Below are 19,467 nucleotides of genomic sequence, written 5' to 3'. Positions count from 1 at the left end.
CTACATTAGCCTTTTTCCAATCTTCCGGGACTTCCCCCGATCGCCATGAGTTTTCAAAGATAATGGCCAATGGCTCTGCAATCACATCTGCCAATTCCTTTATCACTCTCGGATGCAACTTGTCTGGCCCCATGGACTTGTGCATGTCCAGTTTTTCTAAATAGTCCCGAACCACTTCTTCCTTCACAGAGGGCTGGCCACCTCCTCCCCATGCTGTGCTGCCCAGTGCAGTAGTCTGGGAGCTGACCTTGTTCGTGAAGACAGAGGCAAAAAAAGCATTGAGTACATTAGCTTTTTCCGTATTCTGCTGCTTTCCTTTCTTCCTTTTGTCAGGATCCTGAACTCGACCATCTCATGGTCACTGCCTCCCAGGTTCCCATCCACTTTTGCTTTCCCTACTAATTCTTCCCGGTTTGTGAGCAGCAGGTCAAGAAGAGCTCCGCCCCTAGTTGGTTCCTCTAGCACTTGCACCAGGAAATTGTCCCCTATGTTTTCCAAAAACTTCCTGGATTGTCTGTGCACCACTGTATTGCTCTCCCAGCAGATATCAGGATGATTGAAGTCGCCCATGAGAACCAGCGCGTGCGATCTAGTAGCTTCTGTGACTTGCTGGAAGAAAGCCTCGTCCACCTCATCCCCCTGGTCCGGTGGTCTATAGCGGACTTCCACCATGACATCACCCTTGTTGCTCAGGGTTCTAAACTTAATCCAGAGACTCTCAGGTTTTTCTGCAGTTTCATACTTGAGCTCTGAGCAGTCATACTGCTCCCTTACATACAGTGCAACTCCCCCACCTTTTCTGGCCTCCCTGTCCTTCCTGAACAGTTTATACCCATCCATGACAGTACTCCAGTCATGCGAGTTATCCCACCAAGTCTCCGTTATTCCAATTACATCATAATTCCCTGACTTTGCCAGGACCTCCAGTTCTCCCTGCTTGTTTCCCAGGCTTTGTGCATTTGTATATAGGCACTTGAGATAACCCGCTGATCGCCCCTTGTTCTCAGTATGAGGCAGGAGCCCTCCCCTCTCACACGCTCCTGCTCGTGCTTCCTCCCGGTATCCCGGTTCCCCACTTACCTCAGGGCTTTGGTCTCCTTCCCCCGGTGAACCTAGTTTAAAGCCCTCCTCACTAGATTAGCCAGCCTGCTCGTGAAGATGCTTTTCCCTCTCTTCGTTAAGTGGAGTCCGTCTCTGCCCAGCACTCCTCCTTCTTGGAACACCATCCCATGGTCGAAGAATCCAAAGCCTTCTCTCTGACACCACCTGTGTAGCCATTCATTGACTTCCACGATTCGACGATCCCTACCCCGGCCTTTTCCTTCCACGGGGAGGATGGACAAGAACACCACTTGCGCCTCATACTCCTTTATCCTCCTTCCCAGAGCCATGTAGTCTGCAGTGATCCGCTCAAGGTCATTCTTGGCAGTATCATTGGTGCCCACGTGGAAAAGCAGGAAGGGGTAGCGATCCGAGGGCTTGATGAGTCTCGGCTGACTCCGTCACATCGCGAATCTTAGCTCCTGGCAAGCAGCAGACTTCTCTGTTTTCCTGGTCAGGGTGGCAGATAGATGACTCAGTCCCCCTGAGGAGAGAGTCCCCGACCACCACCACCCGCCTCCTTCTCTTGGGAGTGGTGACCGTGGAACCCTCAACCTTAGGACAGTGCCTTATCATCTATCCCTTTCCTAATGGTTCCTAACATTCTATTAGTTTTTTTGGCTGACACTGTACATGGAGTGGCTGGTTTCAGAGAACTATCCACAAGGACTCCCAGATCTCTTTCTTGAGTGGCAACAGCTAATTTAGATCCCATATTTTGTATGTATAGTTGGGATTATTTTTGCCAATGGGCATTACTTTACACTTATCAACACTGAATTTCATCTGCCATTTTGTTGCCCAGTCACCCAGTTTTGTGAGATCCCTTTGTAACTCCTCACAGTCAGCTTTGGACTTAACTAGCTTCAGTAATTTTGTACCATCTGCAAATTTTGCCACCTCACTGTTTACCCCTTTTCCATATAATTTGTGAATAGCACAGACTGCAGTACTGATCATTGTGGGACATCACTATTACCTTCCCCTCTCCCCCCCGTGAAAACTGACCATTTATTCCTACCCTTTTTCCCCTGTCTTTTAATCAGTTACGGATCCATGAAAGGACCTTCCCTCTTATCCCTTGATGGCTTACTTCATTGTGGGACCTTCTCAGATGCTTTCTGGAAGTCCAAGTACACTATATCAGTATTTCTCAACGACCAGTCCGTGGCCCAGTGCTGGTTCCTGAGATCTCCCTGATGCAGTTTAGGAAGGCAGCAAGTCAGTTCTTGGTATCAAAAAGGTTGAAAAACACTGAATATATCAACTGGATCACCTTTAGCCACATGCTTGTTGATCCCCTCAAAGAATTCTAATAGATTGGTGAAACATGATTTCCTATTACAAAATGGATACAGCCTGACACGGCTGCCACTCCGAAAAAAGCCACATCGACTCTTCCCCAACACATCATATTCATCTATGTGTCAGATAATTCTGTTCTTTACTATAGTTTCAATGATTTTGTATGGTACTGAAGTTAGGCTTATCGGCTGGTAATTGCCAGGATCACACCTGGAGCCTTTTTTAAAAATTGGTGCCACATTAGCTATCCTCCAGTCATCTGGTACAGAAGCAGATTTAAATTATAGGTTACATACCACAGTTAGTAATTCTGCAATGTCATATTTGAGTTCCTTCAGAACTCTTGGGTGATATAATCTGGGCCTGGTGACGGATTACTGTTTAATGTATCAATTTGTTCCCAAACTTTCTTTGACACCTAAAAAGAATGACTTGGGGGTGGTGATCTCCCCCACATCCTCTGCACTGAAGACTGATGCCAAGGATTCATTTAGCTTCTGTGCAACAGTGTGGTCTTCCTTGAGTGCTCCTTTAGCATCTCGATCATCCAGTGGCCCCAATGGTTGTTTAGCAGGCTTCCTGCTTCTGATGGACTGAAAACATTTTTTGCTGTTAGTTTTTGTGTCTTTTACTAGTTGTGCTTCAATTTTTTCTTGGCCTGCCTACTTATACTTTTCCACTTGACTTGCCAGAGTTTATTTTCATTTCTATTTTCCTCTCTAGGATTTGACTTCCAGTTTTTAAATGATGCCTTTTTGCCTCTAAGTGCCTCTTTTACTCCTCCGTTTAGCCACGGTGCAATTTTTTGTGTCCCCTTTATTTTTAAATCTTATTTGGTTAGAGCCTCTACGATGATATTTTTAACAAGTTTCCATGAAGCTCCCAGGCATTTCACTCTTAGAATCATAGACTATCAGGGTTGGAAGGGACCTCAGGAGGTCATCTAGTCCAACCCCCTGCTCAAAGCAGGGCCAATCCCCAACTAAATCATCCCAGCCAGGGCTTTGTTAAGCCTGACCTTAAAAACCTCAAAGGAAGGAGATTCCACCACCTCCCTAGGTAACTCATTTTAGTGCTTCACCACCCCCCTAGTAAAAAAGTTTTTCCTAATCTCCAACCTAAACCTCCCCCACTGCAACTTGAGACCATTACTCCTCATTCTGTCATCTGCTACCACTGAGAACAGTCTAGATCCATTGTGACGCAGCAGGCAGCGGGGAGTGTTGACTTGGGAATGTGGCAGGGGAGTTTCACTGGGGATGGGAGATCTGAGAGCCTGTAACCTGAGCCAGGAGGGGGAGGTAACACCTCTGCCTGGGAAACTGGACAAAGGCTGCAGGAGAGAGCCTGCTGGGGGGAGGGAGGGTTGGTTTCAGTTTGGGGCTGGGTGGTGGAATGCAGGGAACCCCAGGGCTGGGGTCAAAGCTCCCTGCCCCCCAGAAGGCCTTGACTGGGGGTCCTGGTGGTACCCACAAGCTCTGTTTTAGACTGTGTTTCTATTGTCTAATAAATCTTCCATTTTACTGGCTGGCTGAGAGTCACAGCGAATCCCAGGAAGAGGGGTGCAGGCCGCAGACTCCCCCACACTCCGTGACAACTGGTGGCAGAGGTGAGATGTACTGCACCCTGTGAACTGCGCTTCCTGCAGTAAGTGACTGGGGAACAGTAAAACAAAGGGGGATTGACGGAGGACCAGGCATGCTGAAGATTCAGAGAGAGATGGTTTCAGGGGGCGGTTACCCCTGGGAGTGTGTGACCAGAGAGAAGGATTTTTGCAGTAACAAGGTCCCCCGGGGGATTGCAGCGACCGGTCCCAGGGGTGAAGGAGTCTGCAGCTCAATCCTGGCAAAGGGGTGGTGACCACAAGAAGGACTGGCACCCTAGAGGTTCTTCCTGGAAACCGTGGAAAGCTGCACAGGCCTGCGAGTGGCCAGCAGGGAGATGTATGCTAAAAGCCTTAAGAGTGACCTGGTGGAGCTATGCAGGCAGAGGGGGCTGCGCATTGGGAGGTCCACCAAGGAACAGCTGATTGCCCAGTTGGAGGAGAAGGATCGCTTGGATGACCCGATCCCTGAGGGAAGGCGCCCGCTGGATGCAGCATGGGCCCTGGGGCCTGACCAGGCTGGGAGGGGTCAAACTGCTGCCGAGGACATCCCGAGACCCTTCCTACCTAACCCCTCCCTCAGGCATAGGGGAGGCCCAGCAAATACCGAGGGCACTCTGACCCCAGCAGCCAGCGGGGGATCCTCCCGGCGGAGCTCCCCATCCCTGGAGCAGAGGCGGCTGGAATGGGAGAGGGAAATGAAAATGAGGGAGCTGGAGGATCATGAAGAGCAGTGTCAGCATGAGGAGAAGCAAAGTCAGCATGAGCAGGAAGAGAAGGAGAAGCAGAGACAGCATGAGCTGGAGCTGGCCAGGCTGAGGAGCAGTGGGGCCCCAGCTGCGGTGAGTGAGGGGCGACCCAAGACTGCAAGGAGTTTTGGTAAGTGCTTCCTGGCCCAGCGTAAGGAGGGGGAGGACAGATAGCTTCTTGACAGCCTTTGTCAGAATGCCTTTGAGATGCATAGGGTTGAACCTGCAGACAGGCTCCAGTTTCTCACCCCCTTACTGGGCCCCAAAGCCGTGGAGATGTACAGTCGAATGACGGGGCAGAGGCAGGGGACTACAAACTGTTCAAAAAGGCCCTGCTCCGTGCGTTTGGGCTGACCCCCGAGATGTACCAGAAAAGGTTCCGGAGTCAGCGTAAAACGCCTGAGGTCACATACCTGCAACTGGTCAACTGAATGCAGGGATATGCCTGCAAGTGGACTGTTAGGGCCCAAGCTAAAGAGGACCTGCTTGACCTAATTGTACTGGAGCAACTGTATGAACAGTGCCCTTCCGACCTGAGGCTATGGTTGGTGGACAAAAAGCTAGAGAACCCACAGCATGCAGGGCAGCTGGCCGACGAGTTTGTGAACAGTCGGTCAGGGGTAGCAGGGAGGAGTCCCAAAAGAACAGCCCCCCCCCCCCGATGCAGAGAGAGAGTCACCATGGGACCTCCCAGTGAGGAAATATGGAGAACCCCCACCCAAGGGGAACGCCTGGCATCAGGACCATCCGACCCGCTCGAGGGGACCAACATGACATGAGCTGCTATCACTGTGGCCAGAGAGGCCACATACGGACCCAGTGCCCCAGGCTCAGGGACAGACTGAGCAGACCCAACCTACCCAGGGTTAACTGGGTAGGGACCCAGCTGGACGAGGGGCAGACAGCCCAGGCAAGGGGGGCTGCCAGCTTACCACCTGCTCAGGAGGGAAGAGTAACCCAGGCCAGCTCCTCCAGAGGGCTGGATACTCTGGACTCAGGGTTCTCGGTTTACAGGGTGGGCGTGGGGCTGTCCCTCCGGAGAGAGTGCCTTGTTCCCCTGGAGGTGGATGGGCGGAAGGTCAATGGATACTGGGATACGGGTGCGGAGGTGATGCTGGCCCGGCCCGAGGTGGTGGTCCCAGATCGGGGGGTGCCCAACACCTACCTGACCCTGACGGGGGTGGGCAGGACCCCATTCAAGGTGCCCGTGGCAAGGGTAAACCTGAAATGGGGGGCCGAGGGCCCCAGGACATGGGGGTGCTCTACCATTTGCCCACTGAGGTTTTGATGGGAGGGGGGACCTAGAGGACTGGCCAAGCAACCCCCAGACCGCCCTGGTTGTGACCTGTAGCCAGAGCCGGCAAGGGGCACTGCACCCCGACCTTGGGGAGGGTATCACACCGGAGGCACAGGACCTTACCCTGGTGGGGAGGGAGCGCCAAGGGGCATGGCTCAGAGAGGCTGTGGCCTCAGATCCGGCCAGTGAGAGGGAACCAGTCTCCATCCCTTCCCCAGCCACTGAGTTCCAGGCCGAGTTGCAGAAAGATCCCTCCTTGCAGAAGCTCAGGGATCTGGCTGACCTCAGTGTGGTATGGACCATGAGGAGAAGGTTGCCAGGAGAAGTTCCTGTGGGAGAAGGGGTTCCTGTACCAAGAGTGGGCTCCCCCAGGGGAAGTGGAGTCCTGTGGGATCAGGAGGCAGCTCGTGGTCCCGCAGAAGTATCGCCACAAGCTACTGTACCTGGCCCATGACATCCCCCGCTCAAGACACCAGGGAATCCGGCGCACCCGGCAGAGGTTGCTACAGAGCTTTTACTGGCCTGGGGTCTTTACCACTGTCCGGCAGTATTGCCGATCCTGTGACCCCTGTCAGAGGGTGGGGAAGGCCCGGGACAAGGGGAAAGTGGCTTTGAAACCTTTGCCCATCATAGAGGAACCTTTTCAGAAGGTGGCCATGGACATAGTGGGACCTCTCAGCAAGACGACCCGGTCAGGGAAAAAAATACGTTCTGGTGATGGTAGATTTTGCCACCCGCTACCCCGAGGCGGTGCCCTTTGCTTCAATGGAAGCAGACACTGTGGCAGATGCGCTCCTGACCATTTTCAGCCGAGTGGGGTTCCCCAAGGAAGTCTTGACAGACCAAGAATCCAACTTCATGTCAGCCCTGCTCCGGTACTTGTGGGAGAAATGTGGGGTCTGGCACAATTGGGCCTCAGCTTATCACCCCCAGTCCAATGGGCTGGTGGAGAGGTTTAGTGGGACGCTAAAGATGATGCTGAAAACCTTTATGCACCAGCACCCGCAGGATTGGGACAAGTACTTACCTCACCTGCTGTTCGCGTACAGGGAGGTACCCCAGGAGTCTACCAGATTTTTGCCTTTTGAACGGTTATATGGAAGGAGGGTAAGGGGCCCCCCTGGACCTGATGAGACACAAATGGGAAGGGAGGGCCACTCCCAATGGAGAGTCAGTGGTGGAGTATGTCCTGATCTTCCGAGAGAGACTTGCTGAACTCATGGGCCTGGCCAGGGAGAATCTGGCCAGAGCCCAGAAGAAGCAGAAGGTCTGGTATGACTGTATGGCGCAGGCCTGTGCTTACGCCCCCGGGGATCAAGTGATGGTTCTCATCCCCGTGAGAAAGAACAAACTACAGGCCGCCTGGGAGGGCCCTTTCAAGGTTGTCAAGCAGCTAAATGAGGTAAACTATGTGGTGGAGCTGTCTAATCAGGCACACCACTGCCCGGTGTACCATGTGAATATGATGAAGCCATATTATGCCAGGGGGAATGTGGTGTTGGCAGTGTGCGGACACTGGGAGGAGCAGGGAGATGACCCTTTAGTAGATCTATTCCCTGGGACCAGAGCTGGTTCACCCCTAGAAACAAATTCCCCTCTCGGATCAGCTAACCCCTGCCCAGCAAGCTGAGGTCAGGGGGGTGCTGCATCCGTACTGACAGCTGTTTTCTGACCAGCTTGGATGCACTAATCTGACTGTGTGCCGGGTGCAGATAGGATCGCACCCGCCGATAAGATGCTCCCCCTTCCAAGTCACAGGGAAAACTGCTCAGGACCTGGAAAGAGAGGTCAGGGACATGCTGGCTTTGGGGATGATCCAGGCAACTGCCAGCCCTTGGGCCTCGCCGGTGATGCTGGTCCCCAAAAAGGACGGGTCGATCCGGTTCTGTGTGGACTATCAGAAGCTCAATGCCATCACTGTATCTGATGCCTACCCCGTGCCCAGGCCTGATGAGCTCCTAGACAAACTGGGAGGAGCTTGATACCTTACCACCATGGACCTTACAAAGGGCTACTGGCAAGTGCCGTTGGATGTAGATGCCCGGCTGAAATCGGCCTTTATCACCCCTCTGGGGCTCTATGAGTTCCTGACCCTGCCTTTCGGCCTCAAAGGAGCGCCAGCCACCTTCCAGTGCCTGGTGGATCAGCTACTGAGGGGGATAGAGAGTTTTGCCGTGGCATATATTGATGACATCTGTGTGTTTAGTCAGACCTGGGAGGACCATGTGTCCCAGGTTAGACAAGTGCTGGACCGACTCCAGGAGGCTGGGCTGATCAAAAGCGGAGAAGTGCAAGGTGGGGGTGGCTGAAGTATCTTACCTGGGCCATCGGGTGGGGAGCAGCTGCCTAAAGCCAGAACCAGCTAAGGTGGAGGTGATCAGAGACTGGCCCGCTCGCCACACCAAAAAGCAGGTCCAAGCCTTTACTGGGTTGGCAGGATACTACCGAAGATTTGTGCCCCACTTTAGCACCATAGCCACCCCCATCACTGAGCTATGCAAGAAGGGGAAGACAGACAGACAAGGTGGTCTGGACCGAGCAGTGCCAGGAGGCTTTCCGGGCGCTGAAGGAGGCTCTGGTCAGTAGCCCAGTTCTGGCAAACCCAGACTTTGACAAGCCCTTTGTGGTGTTCACCGACGCCTCAGACATGGGACTGGGGGCAGTGTTAATGCAGGAGGATGAAAAGGGGGAGACACACCCCATCGTGTACCTGAGCAAGAAGTTGCTACCCCGGGAGCATCACTACGCAGCCATCGAGAAGGAATGCCTGGCCATGGTGTGGGCCCTCAAGAAACTAGAGCCATATCTCTTCGGGCGACACTTCACCGTGTACACGGACCACTCTCCCCTGACCTGGCTGCACCAGATGAAAGGAGCCAACACCAAACTCCTGAGGTGGAGCCTGCTCCTGCAGGATTATGACATGGATGTGGTCCATGTGAAGGGAAGCGCCAACATGATAGCAGATGCGTTGTCCCGGAGAGGGGGCCCTGAACTTCCCCAGGTCACTGGTCAGAGTGACCCCGCTCAGTTCAGTCTCGAAGGGGGGAGAGATGTGACGCAGCAGGGAGCAGGGAGTGTTGACCTGGGAATGTGGCAGGGGAGTTTCACTGGGGATGGAAGACCTGAGAGCTTGTAACCTGAGCCAGGAGGGGAGATAACACCTCTGCCTGGGAAACTGGACAAAGGCTGCAGGAGAGAGCCTGCTAGAGGAGATCTGGTTTCAGTTTGGTGCTGGGTGGTGGAATGCAGGGAACCCCAGGGCTGGGGTCTAAGCTCCCTGCCCCCCAGAAGGACTTGACTGAGGGGTCCTGGTGGTACCCACAAGCTCTGTTTTAGACTGTGTTTCTATTGTCCAATAAACCTTCCATTTTACGGGCTGGCTGAGTCACAGTGAATCTGAGGAAGAGGCCCCGGACTCCCCCACACTCTGTGACATCCATCCTCTTTGGAACCCCGTTTCAGGCCGTTGAAAGCAGCTCTTAAATCCCTCCTCATTCTTCTCTTCTGCAGACTAAACAATCCCAGTTCTCTCAGTCTCTCTGCATAAGTCATGTGTTCTAGCCCCCTAATCATTTTTGTTGTCCTCTGCTGGACTCTTTCCAATTTATCCACATCCTTCTTGTAGTGTGGGGCCCAAAACTGGACACAGTACTCCAGATGAGGCCTCAACAATGTTGAATAGAGGGGAATGCTCACATCCCTCGATCTGCTGGCAGTGCTCCTACTGATACAGTTCAAAATGTCGTTAGCCTTCTTGGCAACAAGGGCACACTGTTGACTCATATCCAGCTTCTTGTCTTGTGACTGTTCCTTTTAATTTTTGCTTAACTAGCTTCTTCATGATTGCATATTTCCCCTTTTTTTAAGTTAAATGCTACTCTGATGGGGTTTTTTTTTTTTTTTTTTGGTATTTCCTGTGCACCCCCAATGTTGGTAAGTTTAATTGCATTATCATTGTTTTTACTAAGCGGTTCAGCTATATTCACCCCTTGGACCACATCTTGTGTTCCACTGAGGACTAAATCAAGAATTGCCTCACCCCTTGTAGGTTCCAGGACTAGCTGCTCCAAGAAGCAGTCATTAATAGCATCTAGAAATTTTATCTTTGCATCCCATCCTGAGGTGACATGGACCCAATCAATATGGGGAGAGTTGAAATCCCCAACTATTATGGAGTTTTCTGTTTTTGTAGCCTCTCTCTCCTGAGCATCTCTTATCCCTTTGGGATTTGTTGTCATGATGATGATGGAGGATATGCTTGGAGATGTCCGTAACAGCATGGCACCCACCTCTTGCAAGCACCCTCTTCTGGTTGGCTGTGTCTGCAGTCTTTAAACCAGTCCTGGCCCTCGTATCGGGCCGTACTCTCAGGGCTTCCTCCCTGGAGGCAGTGGTTTCACCCTTTTAGTCTGTTTTGGCCCCAGCACTCCAGCTGGCCTTCCTGACAGCTCAGTCCTCTTCTGTGGATTTACTGCTGTCCAGTTGTAGGCCCTTCTCCAGTGGTCTATTGGGGGTGGGATCCAGGCCTGCCCACTACTCTGGGTCTCAGCCCAGGGACCCTAAGAATAGCAGCCACACGCTTGCATGTTCTTTTAGCAAAACTGCCTTCAGTTCCCTGGGCCACTTCCCTGTGGCCTCAGCCTTCACCAATACCTTACCCTTGGCTCAGGGCTCTACTAAACTCTGTCCCAGCAGCCAGCCAATAGCTCTTCCTCACTCCCGCAGTCCCTACTAGCACTGAGCTGTCCATTGTGTTGCAGTGCCCTTGGTCAGTCAGGAGCATCATCTGAACTCCTCTGTCTCTGACTCCTCAGCTCCCTTTTTATAGGGCCCTCCTGGGCCCTGATTTGCTGCTTCCCCTGCAGTCACTGATACACACCTATGCACTGACACCAGCTCTTGCCCCTTTTTGACCTGAGCAGCTAGTCAGAGTTTGGGGCTGTGGGGAGTAGAAATTGGTAATAGCCATTTCTGTGATGCCATTTTGTTTATTTCAAAGAATGTAAAAAATCCTGTAGTCTGAACACAGAAAGAATTGAAAAGCAGGGAGGAGCTTAAAGCCTCTTTAGCCAACAGACCCCAAAGTTCTCCCTCCAGCTTCTTCCAGGGTCACACTGGGTATGTTTACACCACACTTAGACACCCTCGGCTGGCCCCTGCCAGCTGACTGGGGCTTGTGAGGCTCAGGCTAAGGGCCTGTTTAACTGTGGCCTGGGGGAGCTGGCTTGGGCTGCAGCCTGAGCTTTGGGCCCCTCCCACCTTGCAGGGTCTTAGCGCCCGGGCTCCAGCCAGAGCCTGGAAATCTACACTGCAGTTAAACAGCCCCTTAGCCCAAGCACCGTGAGCCCCAGTCAGCTGGCACAGGCCAGCCGCAGGTTTTCATTGCAGTGTAGAAATACCCACTGTGTTCACTGGCTACTGCTTGGCTTTCTTGCTTTATGCCTCTGCCCTGTATCTGTCTATTCTCAGTTTCTGTGGGTTCTGCTGTCAGACACACCACAAACTGCAAAACACCAATACATGCATAAACACATACTTACATACGTACAGACATACACACATTACATGTCCACACATGCATACACCCCCCCCCTTACACTCACATATGTTAAATGTTTCCACATAAACTAGGGGTGGGCAAACTACAGCCCCCGGACTGCATCCAGCCCATTAGACCTTTTAATCCAGCCCTCAAGCTCCAGTTGGGGAGCAGAGTGAGGGGCTTGCCTCACTCCACGCATACCGTGGCTCCTGGAAGCAGCAGCATGTCCCCCCTCTGACTCCTACACGTAGGGGCAGTGTGACAGGGTTGGGACTCACCACCACAGCACCTCCTGTTGGTCACTGTGGGAATTAGCTCAGTCCATGTGGAGCACCCTCCGCTGGTAGTGTCCCATCCATCTCTTGCCCTCTGTTGGCATCTGGACCCACATTGCTCCCTTCTCGCAGCATCCTCTTCAGAACACTGCCCTCCAGCAGTGCCCCCTCATCCACGCTCACCCCCTTCCAGGGGGCAGTTAACAGCAGTCTTTCCGCTTTGCCCCAACCACAGTGGCCAACCACACCCCCAGACTCTAAGCCCTTTTGTCAGGGGTCGGGTGCAGTCCGCTATGGCCACTTCTAACAGCCAGGTGTAAGGGCAAGGAGTGGACCCAGGCTCACATTCTACTCTGGGTCCCAACTCAGGGACCCTTTGGTGGCAGCCTTCCTGCCTGCCCTCCATCTCGGCCATTTCCCCTTCAGCCCCTTTGCACCAGCTAGGCCCTTTCCTCAGGGCCTGCAGCCTGGCAGGTACCAGGCTGGAGTTCCCTTCTGCTCCCCTGGCCTGCCCAGTACTGCACTGTCCCTGGTGCTAGTCTCCTCACACAGGATACAGACCTTCACCCTCTGAAGGCCTAGGAGAAACTACCTGCTTCTTGCCTGGGCAGCCTTTATATAGGGCCTAGCCTGGCCCTGATTGGCTGCCTCTTGCTCAGCCCTGATTGGCTCCCCGCAGGCTCTCTCTGATTGGCTGACTGTCTGCGCAGCCGCTCTGGTCTGCTGTAGCCCAATCTGGCCTGGCGGTGGGGCACCGCCCCACCACAGGCAGCCAGGGGGCTGTACACACTGATCCTGCCCCAAGTGCCAGTTCTGTAGCTCCCATTGGCCAGAGCACTCACCCCCCTGCACCCCAACCCCCTGTCCCAGCCTGCATCCCTCTCTCACACCCTGAACCCCTCGTTTCTGGGCCCACCCTGGAACCCACACCCCCAGCCCAGAGCCCATACCCCCTCCCACACCCCAACCCCCTGCCTCAGCCTGGAGCCCCCTGCAATACTCTGAACCCCTCTGCTCAACCCCAAGCCCTCCTGCATCCCAAACCCCTCATCCCTGGCCCCACCCCAGAGCCTGCACATCCAGCCAGAGTCCCTCCTGCATCCCAACTCCCAATTATGTGGGCATTCATGGCCCGCCATATAATTTCCATACTCAGATGTGGCCCTCAGACCAAAAAGTTTGCCTACTCCTGACATAGACCCCCCCCTCCCCCAACAGCCCCATGTGAAAGGAGGGGACAGCTAGTACTCCCTGTGAGTCTCGCAGCCCGCACTCAGGGCAGCAGAGCACTTTGTGACAGTGGCAGGGGGCATGCCCGGCCCCCTGCCCAGCATGGATTACATCTGAGGGACTGGTCCGGCCTCTCCTGCTGCACGTGCTGCTTGGGGACCCACTGCACGGTCAGCACTATCGCTAGCCTGGAGTCTGCCCCAGCCTGTTGCTGAGCTGGCTGCTGGCTCCGCTCCCTGCAGCAGCCTCCAGAATCACTGGGCATGCTGGAGCCAGCTGGGCTCTGGGCCAGGGCGGGCAGGGGAGCCAGGAGACCCAGGGACCCTGAGAGGGCAGGGGATCCAGAGGCCTGGAGCAGGAAATTCCTCCCTAGATATTCAGCCCAACACCTGTGTCATGCCTCCCACCTGGGACTGAAGGGGAGAGAGAACATGGGAGGGGGAGCCTCTGGGATCCTGCATTCCCTTCCTCTCCCTTTGCTTTGGGTTGATATGCCCTTCCTCACCCCACAGAAGGGGCCATCCACCCTGATGCTCCAGCGTAGCCAGAACTCCCCAAGGACTCAGCCTCCCCAACCCTCATGGGCTGAGCCAGCCCTCCCCCACTCTGTGAGCCACCCCTCCCCTTCTTCCCCCTGAGCCATGTCCACCTTTCAAACTGATTATTATTTATCATTGTTCTGTTCATTGCATCCACCTGTCCCTCTTGGAGTGGGGAACAAGTCCTGCTGGTCCAGCCTCTGCCCGATGGGCAGGGATTCCCACTGCACCAGCCTGTTCCTGATGCGCGGGGGATTCACACTGCGCCAGGCTGTCCCTGATGGGTGGGGGATTCCCATTGCACCAGACTGTCCCTGGTGCGTGGGGGATTTGCACTGCTCCAGCATGTCCCCAGTGAGCAGGGGATTCACACTGCTCCAGGCTGTCTCCGGTGGGCAGGGGATTCACACTGCACAAGGCTGTCCCCAATGGGCGAGGTATTTTCACTGCACCAGGCTGTCCCTGATGGACAGGGGATTCACACTACACCAGGCTGTCCCTGGTGGGCTCGTGGGTTGCAGTCCCAACTGCCCTCGCCGATTCTCACATACATGGTGGGTGCAGGGGGCTCAGGCGCAGACCATAGTCAGGGTGCAGCATAGGCAGAAGGCCACACCTGTCCCTATGGAAAGGGCAGTGCCAGGTGCTGCCTGGAATCAGGATCTGCTCCATGTGGGTGATGCCAGAGAGTCCAGGATGGAGGGGACCTCAGGCCCAGGGTGAATGACCAGCCTAGTGCTGACTCTGCACCCAGCCCACATGGCCTGTGTGCTGTCCTGCTGTGGGCGTGGGCCCTGGCAGAGCACCCAGCAGCTGCTATCTCTAGGGATGGGGAGGGTGAGTTGGGCACAACAGGAAAAAGGCCTCTTTGTACAGCCAGTGGGAGTGGAGCCACCTACAGCCAGGGCTGTGTGCTGGGGCTACTGGCCAGGGGCTTTCGGCTCTGGCCTGGCAAAGGAGCAGAGGCGGGACGAGAACTTGGGGCCATGACCCCAGGGAGTGGGGCGGCTGGAATGTGCCTCTCAAGGCCCAGGCACGGACATGCAGCAGGGGTCAGCCAGCGGCAGGGGTTACACTCCCATCTGGCCAAAGACGGTCTTTCACCTTCATCCCAGTGCACACAGGGAGGAGCCTTGGCTGCTGGGAGACGGATGGTGCCCAGCACAGGGTGGGCCCAGGAGCACAGGGGTCAGCCCAAGCTGATATCTGCCTGTTTGCCCCCAGAGAGCCAGCCCACGACATCTGATGAGACGGTGGTGGCAGGTGGCACCGTGGTGCTGAAGTGCAGGGTGGAGGATCCCGACGACTCCTCACTGCAGTGGTCCAACCCAGCCCAGCAGACGCTCTACTTTGGGGAGAAACGAGGTATTGCCAGCAGCCCCAGCTGGGCCTGGAAGGGCCCTGCTCGCCTCTCCCTGGGCCTCAGGTTAGACTGGCTGTGAGGGGAACAGGCTCCAGAGAGCACTCCTCAGCCTTTCCCCCTGCATGAGTAGTGGGATGAGAGGGAATGGTGCCCCAAGGGAGTTGGGGAGCAGCATCCCGGGGCAGTGGAAAGGGGAAGCAGTACTCCAGGGAACAGGACAGGGGCAGAGGGGAAACAGTGACCCTGGCGGGGGGAGGGGGGGAGGTGCAGCAGTACCCTGCGTGGATGAGGGGAAGCAGTGCCCCACGGGGATGGGATGAAGGGAAACAGTGCCCCACAGTGGGAGTGGAAGCAATGCCCCACAGGGCGAAGGGGAAGAAATGCCTCACAGGGGGAGGGAAAGCAGTGCCCTGTGGGAACGGGGTGAAGGGAAGCAGTGCCCCATGGGGACGGGGAGAGGGGAAGCACTGCACCATGGAGGGAGGGGAACCAGTGCTCAGTGCAGGAGGATGTGCTGCTGGGTTGAAGCGTGACCTGGCAGCTCCTGCTGGCTCCCGGTCCTGGCCAGCATAGCTAATCCCTCTTGCTCTGGCCCCAGCGCTCCGGGATAACAGGATCCAGCTGGTGAAGTCCACACCCAACGAGCTGGCCATCAGCATCAGCAACGTGGTGCTGGCGGATGAGGGCGAGTACACCTGCTCCATCTTCACCATGCCTGTGCGGACGGCCAAGGCCCTCGTCACCGTGCTGGGTGAGGGCTTGCGACTCCCTTCCCCTGGGGAACCCGCTCAGCACCCTGGGCAATGGAGCCTGCTTGTGCACAGGGCCCAGTGAGTGTGACCCTGGCCTGGCAGCAGCCTGCACGATCCCCTCCCCCAACCTGCCAGCTCCTGGTGCTGGGCCCCTGCTGTTGCTGAGGGGTGGGTGCCCCAGCCCTCAGAGGCCTGGCCACAGCCCCTGGGGACTCTCCTGGGTTCCCCTCCAAGCTGCAGGGCCTGGATTCTCCTCACAGCCCCAACCTGAGCGCAGCCAGCCACTCCCACTCTGCAGCCAGTGGCAAAGCCTCCAGCCAGGGCTCCGTGTCTGGGCGTATCCCTGTGTCTGCATGTGCCCATGTGAATGTGTGTCTGAGTGTGTCCGTGTGTCTGCCCCTTCCCATTTCATAGAATCATAGAATCATAGAATATCAGGGTTGGAAGGGACCCCAGAAGGTCATCTAGTCCAACCCCCTGCTCAAAGCAGGACCAATTCCCAGTTAAATCATCCCAGCCAGGGCTTTGTCAAGCCTGACCTTAAAAACCTCTAAGGAAGGAGATTCTACCACCTCCCTAGGTAACGCATTCCTGTGTTTCACCACCCTCTTAGTGAAAAAGTTTTTCCTAATATCCAATCTAAACCTCCCCCACTGCAACTTGAGACCATTACTCCTCGTTCTGTCATCTGCTACCATTGAGAACAGTCTAGAGCCATCCTCTTTGGAACCCCCTTTCAGGTAGTTGAAAGCAGCTATCAAATCCCCCCTCATTCTTCTCTTCTGCAGGCTAAACAATCCCAGCTCCCTCAGCCTCTCCTCATAACTCATGTGTTCCAGTCCCCTAATCATTTTTGTTGCCCTTCGCTGGACCCTCTCCAATTTATCCACATCCTTCTTGAAGTGTGGGGCCCAAAACTGGACACAGTACTCCAGATGAGGCCTCACCAATGTCGAATAGAGGGGAACGATCACGTCCCTCGATCTGCTCGCTATGCCCCTACTTATACATCCCAAAATGCCATTGGCCTTCTTGGCAACAAGGGCACACTGCTGACTCATATCCAGCTTCTCGTCCACTGTCACCCCTAGGTCCTTTTCTGCAGAACTGCTGCCTAGCCATTCGGTCCCTAGTCTGTAGCTGTGCATTGGGTTCTTCCGTCCTAAGTGCAGGACCCTGCACTTATCCTTATTGAACCTCATCAGATTCCTTTTGGCCCAATCCTCCAATTTGTCTAGGTCCTTCTGTATCCTATCCCTCCCCTCCAGCGTATCTACCACTCCTCCCAGTTTAGTATCATCCGCAAATTTGCTGAGAGTGCAATCCACACCATCCTCCAGATCATTTATGAAGATATTGAATAAAACCGGCCCCAGGACCGACCCCTGGGGCACTCCACTTGATACCGGCTGCCAACTAGACATGGAGCCATTGATCACTACCCGTTGAGCCCGACAATTTAGCCAGCTTTCTACCCACCTTATAGTGCATTCATCCAGCCCATACTTCCTTAACTTGCTGACAAGAATACTATGGGAGACCGTGTCAAAAGCTTTGCTAAAGTCAAGAAACAATACATCCACTGCTTTCCCTTCATCCACAGAAGCAGTAATCTCATCATAAAAGGCGATTAGATTAGTCAGGCATGACCTTCCCTTGGTGAATCCATGCTGGCTGTTCCTGATCACTTTCCTCTCATGCAAGTGCTTCAGGATTGATTCTTTGAGGACCTGCTCCATGATTTTTCCAGGGACTGAGGTGAGGCTGACTGGCCTGTAGTTCCCAGGATCTTCCTTCTTCCCTTTTTTAAAGATTGGCACTACATTAGCCTTTTTCCAGTCATCCGGGACTTCCCCGGTTCGCCACGAGTTTTCAAAGATAATGGCCAGTGGCTCTGCAATCACAGCCGCCAATTCCTTCAGCACTCTCGGATGCAACTCGTCCGGCCCCATGGACTTGTGCACGTCCAGCTTTTCTAAATAGTCCCTAACCGCCTCTATCTCCACAGAGGGCTGGCCATCTCTTCCGCATTTTGTGATGCCCAGCGCAGCAGTCTGGGAGCTGACCTTGTTAGTGAAAACAGAGGCAAAAAAAGCATTGAGTACATTAGCTTTTTCCACATCCTCTGTCACTAGGTTGCCTCCCTCATTCAGTAAGGGGCCCACACATTCCTTGGCTTTCTTCTTGTTGCCAACATACCTGAAGAAACCCTTCTTGTTACTCTTGACATCTCTGGCTAGCTGCAGCTCCAGGTGCGATTTGGCCCTCCTGATAACATTCCTACATGCCCGAGCAATATTTTTATACTCTTCCCTGGTCATATGTCCAACCTTCCACTTCTTGTAAGCTTCTTTTTTATGTTTAAGATCCGCTAGGATTTCACCATTAAGCCAAGTTGGTCGCCTGCCATATTTACTATTCTTTCGACTCATCGGGATGGTTTGTCCCTGTAACCTCAACAGGGATTCCTTGAAATACAGCCAGCTCTCCTGGACTCCTTTCCCCTTCAAGTTAGTCCCCCAGGGGATCCTGGCCATCCGTTCCCTGAGGGAGTCGAAGTCTGCTTTCCTGAAGTCCAGGGTCCGTATCCTGCTGCTTACCTTTGTTCCCTGCGTCAGGATCCTGAACTCAACCAACTCATGGTCACTGCCTCCCAGATTCCCATCCACTTTTGCTTCCCCCACTAATTCTACCCGGTTTGTGAGCAGCAGGTCAAGAAAAGCACCCCCCCTAGTTGGCTCCTCTAGCACTTGCGCCAGGAAATTGTCCCCTACGCTTTCCAAAAACTTCCTGGATTGTCTATGCACCGCTGTATTGCTCTCCCAGCAGATATCAGGAAAATTAAAGTCACCCATGAGAATCAGGGCATGCGATCTAGTAGCTTCCGTGAGCTGCCGGAAGAAAGCCTCATCCACCTCATCCCCCTGGTCCGGTGGTCTATAGCAGACTCCCACCACTACAACACTCTTGTTGCACACGCTTCTAAACTTAATCCAGAGACACTCAGGTTTTTCTGCAGTTTCGTACCGGAGCTCTGAGCAGTCATACTGCTCCCTTACATACAGTGCTACTCCCCCACCTTTTCTGCCCTGCCTGTCCTTCCTGAACAGTTTATAACCATCCATGACAGTACTCCAGTCATATGAGTTATCCCACCAAGTCTCTGTTATTCCGATCACGTCATAGTTCCTTGACATCACCAGGACCTCCAGTTCTCCCTGCTTGTTTCCAAGGCTTTGTGCATTTGTATATAAGCACTTGAGATAACCTGTTGATCGGCCCTCATTGCCAGTATGAGGCAGGAGCCCTCCCCTCACAGACATTCCTGCCTGTGCTTCCTCCCGGTATCCCGCTTTCCCACTTACCTCAGGGCTTTGGTCTCCTTCCCCCGGTGAACCTAGTTTAAAGCCCTCCTCACTAGGTTAGCCAGCCTGCTGGCAAAGATGCTCTTCCCTCTCTTCGTAAGATGGAGCCCGTCTCTACCCAGCACTCCTCCTTCATGGAACACCATCCCATGGTCAAAGAAACCAAAGCCTTCTCTCCGACACCATCTGCGTAGCCATTCGTTGACTTCCACGATTCGACGCTCCCTACCTAGGCCTTTTCCTTCCACGGGGAGGATGGACGAGAACACCACTTGCGCCTCCAACTCCTTTATTCTTCTTCCTAGAGCCACATAGTCCGCAGTGATCCGCTCAAGGTCATTCT

The 19,467-nt window shown here is 54.2% G+C and overlaps 1 protein-coding gene across 5 annotated transcripts in view; it reads left to right on the top strand.

Moving 5' to 3' along the window:
- Positions 1-19,467, top strand: part of CADM3 (cell adhesion molecule 3) — a 146,466-nt gene that overhangs the window by 87,321 nt on the left and 39,678 nt on the right. For 3 of the 5 annotated variants that reach the window (XM_084613750.1, XM_084613751.1, XM_084613752.1), the window contains 2 exons: positions 14,869-15,009; positions 15,606-15,758. In XM_084613750.1, coding sequence (XP_084469876.1) covers positions 14,869-15,009; positions 15,606-15,758 — 294 coding nt within the window. Of the gene's footprint in view, positions 1-4,332; positions 4,889-14,868; positions 15,010-15,605; positions 15,759-19,467 lie in introns of those variants that run through there. The other 2 variants (XM_084613749.1, XM_084613748.1) reach the window with 1 other exon arrangement.

Source organism: Lepidochelys olivacea (assembly GCF_965140295.1).
Source record: "Lepidochelys olivacea isolate rLepOli2 genome assembly, chromosome: 24".
NCBI lineage: Eukaryota > Metazoa > Chordata > Testudines > Cheloniidae > Lepidochelys > Lepidochelys olivacea.
Note: the sequence above shows the minus strand (reverse complement) of the source record. Positions and strands in the feature narration are given on the sequence as shown.